The sequence below is a fragment of the Terrapene carolina genome, unplaced genomic scaffold (assembly GCF_002925995.2).
Source record: "Terrapene carolina triunguis isolate 2854851 unplaced genomic scaffold, T_m_triunguis-2.0 Scaffold88, whole genome shotgun sequence".
In the NCBI taxonomy this organism is placed as follows: Eukaryota; Metazoa; Chordata; order Testudines; family Emydidae; genus Terrapene; species Terrapene triunguis.
In genome coordinates, this window is record NW_020664439.1 from 40,682,074 (window position 1) to 40,693,752 (window position 11,679).

The following is an 11,679-nucleotide window of genomic DNA, read 5'->3' on the forward strand; positions in this document are numbered from 1 at the left end:
CGTTGGGGGTAAATGGCCAGCGGCCCCGCCCCTTGCCAGTTTCACACATGGCCGCCATGAGCCTCCTGCTCCGGGCAGCGGCCGCTTTGGGGACTCGCAAGGTCCTGTTCAGGGCGGCAGGCGGGGGACGTGTCTCCTTGCTGGGCAGAAATGTCGTGTCCTTTGGCATCATCGGTATGGAGCCCCCGGGCGGGGCCGGGGAGCTCGGTGTCCTCTGAGGCGGGGTGACCTTGGGGAGCGAGGTGGGGGCTCGGGGGATCGGTGTCTCTGCGGAGCCGGTGGGTGGGGTGGGGTGGGGGGTTGGGTAGTTGGGTTTCCTCTGGGGAACGGGGTACTGTAGGAAGAGGGAGGTGGGGTCTCCATTGGTGGACGATCTAGGGGGGCCTGTGGGGGGCGGGGAGTAGTCTGGAGGACTTGGGTTTTATTCCTGATTCTGCCACTCTCGTTGTGTGATTGATTGTGAGACCGGGGCCCATTGGTACCAGCGGGCAAAGGGTTCCCTGTTCTGTAACAGTAACTCCTGTCAGGCCTGATAAACTCACTGCACCTAATGCACTGCTTTCATAGTATTTGTCTATGAAGACTTTCATGTGAGGCTTTACATGAAAGCCAGGATCATGCTGATCATTAATATTGTGGTAAAATGTATGGTGCAAACACTATATAAAACGTTATGTATGTGCAATGAAAATGTTTTAAAGTCTGTGTCCAAGGCAGTTCTGACAAACAGGTTTTGGGTCAGACAAAGGATGTTGATTGGGATTCACATGGTCTCTCTGTTGGGCATGTAGATTAAGCACTGTAAAGCAATATAGTGAAAGCTCTGTTTACATATGGAATCAATAGGAAAGGTGCATACAGGAAAAGAAAACAAGCCATAAGGCTTAGCCTGGCCATGTGCAAAGACAGTGAACTTTGGGACTATTAGTGGAAGGCAAAAAGACATCCCTTGATTCTTCACCGAGGAAGCAAAAGGGCAGTGCTTTTGGCATTTATGAAAGAGGGATCACAGCCTTGTTGGTTGGAGATGCTGAAAGAAGGCTTTGGTTGAGAATAGACTGTTTTAGACAGGAGGGTAGCCTGTTAGATTAAGTGTAATCTCTAAAACATGTGTTATGATTTTGTTTTATATGTAACTTTTCTGTTTCCATTTTCCTTACTTTCTATCTCTTAAATCTTAGCCTTTGATAATAATCTGATTATTGTTTTCACTGTAAATATATTTCAGTGCTAAGATGTTATATAGGAGCTGACTTTCAGTTAAATCAAACTTGTGTATACACTCTCCTCTTGGGGATGGTGAACTTGGTATTTCTGAGAGTGTCCGGTGGTCAAGGGCTGGACACTACAAGGAGATGATTCAAAGAGGACTGCAGTGCAAAGTAGGAGCTAGTCTAAGCCCAGAGAAGTGATGTTGGGTGGCTGAAGGGCTGGCAGTGTCAGAGACACTCCCTGCCTCTGTGAGGGGGAAACAAGGTGACACAATCCTGGGCACCTGAGAAAGGGTCACAGTGACCTTGGGCAAAATACTCATTTTTGGTTTCCCTTTGTGAAAAGGAGATCATATGATCCTATGTTACAGGGTGGTCTTTGAGATCTGTAGATGGGAGCTGAAAGCTGTTAAGTTTTTTTTTCTTGAAACAGCTGGCTAGTAGCCTTCTGGAACATCTTGAATTCAAGTTGGTTGTGTTGTATGCTGCTGCTACTTTTCCCCCATGCATGTTCTGTTGCTAAAGATATTTACTTGAAAATGGAGAATTTTCTCATTACCATGGTCTTATAATGTGCACCGTTTGAGAAGGTCCTTGAACTGAGCCACATTGAACTCGCTGGGATTCTTTGCTGGTGCAGAGATCTGCCCATGCTAAGCTAGTTGCAAGATTGGAACCTAAATGTCCAGCAGGCCCCCACGCTTAATGTGTAGTACAGCCAGATATAAACTTCCTTTTCAGTATCTCAGTCATTGCTTCTAGCTGTTGATTTCATTTCTGTTCATAATGCAGTGCAAAAGTGAGAGCTTATAGTCATATGCACAAGTGTCCACTTAGGAGCCAATATGTCACCTTCACTCCTGTTCCACAATAGACCTGGGGTCAAAATTTTGGCCACCCTAGTCAAAACCTAGTAGCATGCTAGAGTGTGAACTTACCTAACTGTAGAAATTTTATATGGAGGATTCTTGTGCAAATTACATTTTCTTCAACTCATCTATTTTTCCTCTATGACTTGCTCCATAGAGAGAGTTTTATCTTGAAATACCACCACTTTTGTAGCATACAATTGGGGTTAACTCTAGGAGTCCTGCTGTCCTAGGCAAAACAACAAATACCTTTACCATTCTGCAGTAACCCACCTGTTACTGAATGTTTTACTACTTTTTTTTTTGCCCGCATCGCAGAGTTTCTCCTGTACATAATCACTGCAGATGGGAAAAGGACATAATAATATCCTGGTTTAATTTCGCAGCTCCAGTACGACATGGAAGCCATGGAAAAAGAATGTTTGTCATCAAGCCAACAGATTTCTATGATCAACGATTTCTGGCGTTACTGGTAAGTTAATTTTTTGTTGTTGCAACTCTTAGTATAACTTAAATAATTTGTAAATGATGGACTGTGTTTAAGGCGTTAATTCATTTTGGATGCTATTGCATTGTAAACAATAGGAATGAGTGTATTAGGCACTAGCTACACAAACAAGATTTCCTACTCCCTATCCTGAAGAACTTGCCATTTATAAAGACAAAGTTAGATGGGGCAAAGGGATATGTCATACCAGCCAAGTGCTCAGGGTGGTGATTGACATCTATTATGTTAGTGACCTTTTTTTTTAATTGTGTGTGTGATATAAATGAACAGTTTCTCCTTTTTAAGCTATTTTTAGTTAACTGCTACTTTTTTATTGTTGCTGTTTTAAATCCTTGCCTATTGTCTTTTTAAATTTTAATTGTCATCTGTTTTGCAGGTTTAGTAATGTTTTAGCTGTTGGCTGTTTAAGTCGTGTAAAACTTGGCTCCAAGTCCAGGAGCCCTCCATTACTACCCCATAATAAGTGTATCTTCCTTCCATCCAGCCCACCCACACCAGAGATTTAGGCTCTGTAGGCCTGATCCAAAGCCCGTTCAAGTCAGTGAAAAGATGGGCTTCTGATCAGATCCATTATGTGGGGAAAATAGTCAGCCAGGTGGGACTCCTTGGAGTGAGGGCCCTGCAATCACTGGACATTGTTGTATCTTTTTAACAGATTTTATATAAAATATTAATTCTTAGCTTGCAATGGGTTTTTTAAAAATTGCATTTTGACTCAAGTTCAGTCAAAGGTAGTTTTAGTACTCAATGATAGTTAATCAACTCCAGGCTTTGAGTAATATTGTTTTACATAGCAACAGTATTGCCTAGTAGTTAGAACAAGAGACTGGGATGGAGAACTTATATGTTGCATTCCCAACTCTGAAACTGATTCAACTTTATAACTTTGTCAAGTCACTTATTTTCTCTGTGCCTCAATTTGCTATGTTGTAAAAATGGGATTAATACGTGTATCACCTGGGTTTTGAGGCATGTTTACTGTTTTCTGAAATGCTTTGAGATCCTTAGCTGGAAACACTAAGTATTCCAGTTGCAATAATAAACCATATTTGATGGTATACAGAAGAAATATTGTGGAAGTTCAGATTTTGGTGTTCTAATACAGGAGAGATAATTGTAAGAGTAACTGAGATTTGCAGAAGAAGTGGTATATTTTTCTGTCAGACTAATCTGGTGTCTTTTTCCCTCCCCCTGCTAAACAGAGATTCTATATTTCATTGACTGGGATACCATTAGCACTATTTATAATGTATGTCAACATCTTCATTGGTAAGCACTTCTGTGATGTTTAACTAAGCTACATTGTTGAACATTGTTAAAGGTGGATAAAGAAAATGAAATAGGTCTGATAATATTTCAGACCCTTACCTCTAAAGCTGGCTTGGTAACTATGGGTCATATTTAAGGCTGCATGTCTGTCATGGAAGTCACGGATTCTGTGACTTTACATGACCTCGGTGACTTCTGCAGGAGCTGGTGCGGTTGGCTTTGGCAGCCCCTGGGCCAGCCGCACCAGCCTCTGCTGGGGCAGTCTCTGGCCGCCACCCCCTCCCCCCCCAGCAGCAGTAGTTTGGGTGTGGGAGGGGGCTCAGGGCTAGGGCTGGGGCAGGGTGTTGGGGTGTGGGGCAGCGCTTACCTTGGGGGAGCTCGAGGGGGAGGCCAGGGGGGCTCCGTGCGCTGCCCCCACCAAGAGCGCTGGCTCTGCAGCTCCCATTGGCTAGGACCTGCAGCCAATGGGAGCTGCGGGGGTGGTGCCTGCAGGCAGGGACAGCGCACAGAGCCCCCTGGCCCTTCCGCCTAGGAACTGCAGGGACATGCCAGCCGCTTCAAGGGAGCCGCGCAGAGCCTGGTAGGGAGCCTGCCAGTCCTGCCAACTCCCCCCACATCCCCCAGCACCAGCGGGGTCCTGGGCTGTGTGCTGCGGCCCCCCACCCCGCCCCGGCGGGGGTCCCAGGCGGCCCCCCCCCCCAGCACCCGTGGCACCCCCCAGCACCCGCAAAGCTCCCTGGGGCCATGCCCCCCCAGGCAGCACCCATGGCGCCCCAGCCCAAGTTTTAGTTAGAGGTATGTAGTACAAGTCATGGACAGGTCACAGGCCATGAATTTTTGTTTACTGCCCGTGACCTGTCCATGACTTTTACTAAAAATACTGGTGACTAGAACATAGTCTTAGTCATGTTGTGTAAAAATATACTGAAGGTGAGAATCCCGTAGCTGACCTAACATCTCTTCCTTCTCATCCTGTTTTATAAAATGCAGGGACGCTTCAGAGAATTGATCAGGAGTTATACATGTGTCTATTCTCCATTTGATATTCTTGTGCAAATCATATTTGCATCAGTGATGTTTATGTATGTGCACAGTAGAGCTGCCCACATAATGAAGAGGATAATGTTTTCTGTCTGGATTTAAACATATACCTTGTGCATATTCCAAGATAGGTGTACAGAATATACATTTAACAGGACATTGCCAACTTAAAATCAAAATTCTTCCTGACTCTTTTTTTTAACCTACAATGTAATTAACCTTAGATTGCATTAATTGAATGATCAGAGAAAAATGTATTTAATTTTTTTTCTAGCTTGTTTACTTTGTGATGGCACTTTGGGTACAGTCAGTTTCACTCTTTCCTCTGTATAGTCAGTCATTTCCCCTTTTTGTTGTGTAGGTTAAAATATAGGCACGTGTAACTGTAGAACAGAATTGGCGGGAGGACTCAGAAGCAGGTATAGAACCTGAAACTACTTCCAGGCTGTTCCAGCTCCCTTTTTTGAAACCGAATAGAATCAAATTGATGGTGTCTCTTTAAATACTTTGTGTGTGAAATGCTCTTTTAATTGGTCTTTATTTGTATGAGGAAAGTAAAGGGTGTTTCTAAAATGTCAATAGTATTGAACATCCCTCCGTTTTCTCTTGGCAGGTGAAGCTGAACTTGCAGAGATTCCAGAAGGTTATGTTCCAGAGCATTGGGAGTATTACAAAGTGAGTACAAAATGATGAACGGGATATGGCATTTCCAGCACACTCCTCCTCCTCAGACATCAATCTTGGGAGGAAAATATTTAAAATGTGTTGGATATATTCATGAGGATATCTGCTACTTTATGTGATTGGGTCTTCATGCAAATGTACAGTTTTCAAATTAAATACATGTTATTTTATTAGACCTGTTTATGGTATTTTAACAGTAACAGATGCAACTGACCTGTAATGTACATAGCTGGGTAAATAGTAAGAGCACTGTACATGAAGTTGTGAACATAAAATCCGTAAATAACAAAAGCGCTCTGAGCAAGTCAAGATCTAAATCTCTTTTCTGGTCACCAGTCCATCAAGGGTTTTTTTGTTTTGTTTTTTTGAACACTCCTCTGAGCTCCAGGTCTTGAGATACTAGACTTTTAAAATTACGTTGTTTATCCCATCTGAATGACTTTCAATGAATACCAGGAAATTCATACTTTTATATTAGGGCTGTCAATCACAGTTAATACCTGTGATTAACTGAAAACAAAATTAATCCATTAATTTTTTTAATGGCGTTAATTACATACCTCTGGGTGGGGAGGGAGGCATCAGCTGTGGAGGGACTTGACAGTGTCCGGTCAGGCACAGTAATGCCAATCCGCCTCTGGAGGGCAGGGAGAGGAGAGGAGGAGAAGTGGCTCCCATCCCGGCTCCAGTGGAGAGGTAGGTATCCTGACCCTGCCATGCCCCACTACTCCGAGCTGGCCCCTTGCTCCAGAAATGGGCCCACCCCTCCCCGCACCGTGCCCCAATTCCCCTAGCCAGCCCTTCACTCCAGGGACCAACCTCCCCACACGCTGTGCTCCATTGCCTCCAGCTGGCCCCTTGCTTCAGGGACAGATCCCCTCTCCCCCCGTTTTCCCCCATGCCGTGCCCCATTGCCCCCAGCCAGCCCCTTGCTCCAGGGACCGACACCCTCCCCCCAGTGCTCCCCATTGCGCCATTGCTCCCAGCTGGCCTCTCACTCTGGGGGGTACCCCATAAAGAACCAGGGCCTGCTGAGCTCAGCCTCCCTGTACTAGCCTCTCCTGCATGCTGAGTCCCTGAGGTAAAATATACCCTCCCTTGCAAACAAGGGCTCACTCAGCTGAAGAGAGCCCACCTCGCTCAGTAAAAGGAGGAGAGCCTGGTGAGCCCAGTACCAGAAACCACCCTTCCAGAAGCAGCAACAAGTCACCTCCCTCACCCTCCTCCTGCATAAGTCACTGCTTGCTTCCCCTCCCCCCCCACATCATCACCCTCTGTCCTCCCAGAACCTCCTCCTGCACAAGTCATTGCTTCTCCCCCCCTTCACCCATCCTCCTCCAACACTGACTGCAGATTTCTAAGATGAAATTCTCTTCCTCTTTGGACAGGGAGCAAGCCTGGCAAGCTCAAAAACCCAACAGGAGCAACATCAAGAATTCACCCTTCTCCTGCACAACTCACACCCCTCCCATCTCCACAAAACTGACTTTCTGAGATTAAAAAAAATCTTACCCCTTCAGTAAGCCAAGACTCCTCTAAAGGAGACACACACCAAATAGTATACATAATAAAGGCTAACCCAGCAGCACCAGGAAAAAAAAGCCTCCTGCACAATTCACTCCCCTACTGAATGCTAAAATCCTGAGGTAAAATCATTCCCTATCCACAGCAAGGACTGAGTGGACTTGTAGGCTCTAAAGTTTTACATTGTTTTATTTTTGAGTGCAGTTATGTAAAATAATAATACCTGTAATTCTGCATTTGTAAGTTAAACTTTCATGATAAAGAGATTGCACTACAGTTACTTGTATGACGTGAATTGAAATACTATTTCTTTATCTTATAGTGCAAATATTTGTAATAAAAAAGTGAGCACTGTACAATTTGTGTTCAGTGTTGTAATTGAAATTAATATATTTGAAAATGTAGAAAACACCCAAAAATATTTAAATAACTGATATTCTATTATTGTTTAACAATGCGATTAAAACTGCAGTTATTCGCTATTAATTTTTTTAATCTCATGATTAATCATGATTAATTTTTTGAATCGCTTGACAGCTCTATTTTATAGTATTTGTCAGCAGTGAATCAAAGTCCAATTTCTCACAACTTTTCAGAGCTAAAAACAAAGATTTTGGTGAGAATCACAGCCCTGGTGGCTCATGAGATGTTACTTTACAACTGTCACTGATTTTTTGATGTAGCTATATTTTTATTTTTGTTTTTAACTGGCTAATGATTGTACATAGCAATACACAGACCTCTATCTGACTAGTTCAGTTTACACTGGGATTGAAAGATTAGATGAAAGCTTCCATGTGCAAGCAGCACTTAGCATAAAGATTACTGAATCTTTACAGTAATAGGTTTGGAGTCCATTTTATGGAGATTATGGTAGCAATTTTTGATTAACTCTATTTCAGAAATTGTCTTACTTTGTTCTTAAAATATCAAACACAGATTTTCCCCCATTGTAATTGTCTTTTTTAATTCCACAACCGCCTATTCTATTGTGTGTTATCTTGGATAATGTCAAAAATGGCAAATGGGTAACTTTTTTCATAGGCCCCGATCCTGTAAACATTTACTCATGTGCTAAACTGTGTAACTGTGAGTAATCCTGCTTAAATTAGTGGTACTCATGATAGTAAAGTTAAGCACATAAGTGTTTGCAGAATTAGGGGTATGCAGCCTAACATAATTTTTAATTGCACTTTATCATGGTAAATGGTACTAGAAAGAATATTTAATGTGATCAAATTTCCGTATCATTATTATTTGTGGAGGGTTCTTGTGTGGAAATTATATGAATAATCTAATATTCTTATTTTCATCTCTTCCAGCATCCTATAACTAGGTGGATTGCTCGTTACCTCCTTGATTCTCCTGAAAAGGATTATGAAAAAATGTTGGCCAAAATTGATATTGAAGCTAAAAAAGCTGACCTAAGGTAAAGATAGGATGGGTTTGCTGAAGCTTTTAAAAGCCAATATATACTGTACTAAACCATTTCAATTATAATACAATAGTAGAATTTTTCTCTTAAATTGGATATCTGATCAGGGCTTGAAAAAATCACCTGGCCCTTGGTGAGTGAGAAGCTTTTTGTGGCAAATATTGGTTCTAAACCATCAGTTTCTACAGAATGTAACTTTAGTTTAAAAAAAAAAAATAATTGTAACAATAACTCTTCAAACACAAACCAAGTGTAAACTAATGCAGTTTTATCTTCCTGAGTCAGGGACAGACAACTCCTGTGCCTCTGCTAATGCTTATAGATTTGGTCTGGTTCATTGCTGCTGCCCAGAAAACCATGGGCACCAGTGACATTGTCCAGTATCATGTTAGTGTCATGCTGCTGTTGCTTGGGTAAATTGAGCACTAACAGAGGAGGTGCTAAGCTTCTTGGAATGTTGCCCCTAGACTTTCTTGGTGGAGCCCCTCCCACCATCATCTTTCCTGGTTATTTCTGACTGGAAGGTATCTGGTAAAGTTTTCAGTTCATGATTATGAAGGAGACTACTGTCTATGTTTAGAAATCTCATCAGGTTTTTTATTGTTGTTATTTTATTATTTCTTCAGCTAGTTTACTGAAAAAACAAGTAAATACACCTCTATCCCAATATAACGCGACCCGATATAACATGGGTTCGCATACAATGCGGTAAAGCAGCGCTCCTGCAGATCAGCGCGTCAGCTCCCAGCTGGGGTGCTCCGCTTCCTGCCGCCGGTGTGTGCGGGGAGGTTGGGGAAAGGACACCCCCCCCGTACTCACTTGCGACGGGAAGCGGAGTGCTGCAGCTGGGAGCTGGTGGAGTGGAGCGGGCTGGGGACCAACTGCTCTGCTTCCCACTGCCGGTGAGTGCTGGACCTTTCCCCAACACCCCCCCACCCCACCCCACTCCCACCCCCACACAGCTGGGGCCGGGGCAAGGAAAGCGGAGCGGGCTGGGGCTGCATCACTCCACTTCCTGCCACAGGTGAGTACGGGGGGCTTCCTTTCCCCAATCTCCCTGCACTCACCGGCAGCGGCGGAAGCGGAGCGCCGTGGCTGGGAGCTGGCGGAGTGGAGCGGGCTGGGGCCGGGCTGCTCCGCTTCCCGCCGCTGCCAGCGAGTGCTTGTCGGGGTAGGGGATGTGGATAGGGGTCGGGGCAGTCAGGGGACAGGGGCGTTGGGGTAGGGGGTGGAGTCCTGGGGGTGATTAGGGACGGGGTCTCTGGAGGGGGGCGGTCAGGGGATAAGGAGCAGGGGGGCCAAAGCAAGTTCGATATAACGCGGTCTCACCTATAGCGTGGTAAGATTTTTTGGCTCCGGAGGACCGTGTTATATCGGGGTAGAGGTGTATAATGAAACACAATGATGGAATATTTAACACCATGGATAATTCTTCATATTTGTAGTATTGTTCCCACAGACATTGTAGAATATATAGGACCAAATGCAATGCTGATGTAAGAGGGTATGACTCCTTTGATATCAGTGTTAAATGTGGCCCATGGAAGATGATAAATTACATGCTGAATTTGACTTTCATTTTCCATTTCTTACAGGCTGAAGGAATTGGAGGCACGTCGACTAATGAGAGAGAGGGGAGATGGGCCCTGGTATTACTATGAGACCCCTGATAAAAATCTTATTGATTATTCTGCTAAAGCATCTCCTGACAATTAAGGAGTTAGTCCACTGTTCCAAAAGAGCACCCACAAATAACGACTGAATAATGTAATGTGTATCCTGTTGTTACTTGCTGACTTAAATAAAAGTTTCTATTTCAGTATTTTTCAGTGTTGATTCTAGTAAGTTTTTAAATAGACAAACTTGTTGCTAATCATGTACAGCTGTAAAATGTGTACAGATGGAGAGAATGGCTCTCATGTCAGTTGCTAATAGTTTGTCTGTTTCCCAAGGGTGTCAGTAGGTGATACTGGTTTTGTAACACATTTTCCCCCCCCCAGAGGACAGTGGTCACCAGCTCATTTCACACAGGCCATCAAACAGCCAGGCTGACCTGAGCTAGATTGGAACAAGTATCTGAGAGGTGAAAGACTCTATTCCATTACCAAACCATCTGATTTGTCTCTTATATATTCCCATACCTAACTTTAAATTAAATGTATGAGGAAAATAAATCATAACTTTATTTTTTATGGATAGTAATAAATGAAATATAAGTCAAAGCACTTTTTAATTGTGAAATATTTCATAGAATGTAAATTAAGTGATTTTTTTTTTATTAAATCTTCAGTTCTTTGGAACATCTCAGATTCAAAAGCCCCATCTCTATCACTATAGACAACTCTACTATCTTCCCTGCCAGTCAGGCTCACAACCTTGTTATAATAATCTTCACTCTCATTGTTTCGTATCCAAACTCTGGCCATAGCCTTTCACTGCTTCCTCTACATCCCTACGAATAACTTTCCTTCCTCACCACTCAGGCCATGCTACTCTCCTCTATGAATCTCTTAATTAGCTTCTTGCCTTCCTCCTCAGTTTCAAACCTCCCACCATCGTCTTTAAGGCTCTGCATAACTCAATGACAGTCTGCTCTCATTTCCTCCTATCTCCAACCATTTCCATATCACCTATGGTCTTTCTAAATGTCTCTTTTATCTTTCTTCCACTTGTGTCTAACCTCTGAGGTTAGACACTCCCTCCCTGTAAAGCCAATTCCTCTGAAAGATACTCCTTCCACAATGCTTTTTAACAATGCTGTGTGGCCTTTTTTTTTCTTTAAACAAGGTTTAAAAAAATCTGCAACCTCGTTATGTTCTTTACTGTAATGTATCTGAACTAGACTGTACGCTCTGTTGGGGCAGGAAGTGTCTTCATCCATACAGGGCTGAAGACACTGTCGGTGCTCAATAAATGCATTCATATTTAAGAAACTCCTACTACAGAATGATACCTTTAAAATGAAAAATATCTGGGGTAGATAAGGTTATAGTTTCAGGTAACTGAGTATAACACACAACTAATACTTTTTGTCGTCAAAGTGATTTTTAAACCCAGCTAATCCTCTCACTAATCCTGGGAGGTTACATATTATCCATGTTTTACAGATGGTGTAATTAAGGTAGAAGTTGGGTGACT

At 43.3% G+C, this 11,679-nt stretch overlaps 1 protein-coding gene across 1 annotated transcript; it reads left to right on the forward strand.

Annotated features, from left to right (window-relative positions):
* The first annotated feature begins 6 nt into the window (after window positions 1-6).
* On the forward strand, window positions 7-11,461 carry NDUFB5 (NADH:ubiquinone oxidoreductase subunit B5). Its single transcript, XM_024204009.3, has 6 exons — window positions 7-174; window positions 2,467-2,552; window positions 3,791-3,857; window positions 5,512-5,573; window positions 8,429-8,535; window positions 10,137-11,461. The coding sequence occupies exons 1-6, from the start codon at window positions 48-50 to the stop codon at window positions 10,255-10,257; spliced, it is 570 nt and encodes a 189-aa protein (XP_024059777.1). The 5' UTR covers window positions 7-47; the 3' UTR covers window positions 10,258-11,461.
* Window positions 11,462-11,679: the final 218 nt, after the last annotated feature.

What these genes read in the sequence shown, in the direction of transcription:
- NDUFB5 (XM_024204009.3), top strand. Translation starts at nt 48, where the DNA reads ATGGCCGCCATGAGCCTCCTGCTCCGGGCAGCGGCCGCTTTGGGGACT. An exon ending in CGTGTCCTTTGGCATCATCG is followed by an intron (nt 175 to 2,466) that starts GTATGGAGCCCC and finishes TTAATTTCGCAG; the next exon opens with CTCCAGTACGACATGGAAGC. An exon ending in GCTAAAAAAGCTGACCTAAG is followed by an intron (nt 8,536 to 10,136) that starts GTAAAGATAGGA and finishes CATTTCTTACAG; the next exon opens with GCTGAAGGAATTGGAGGCAC.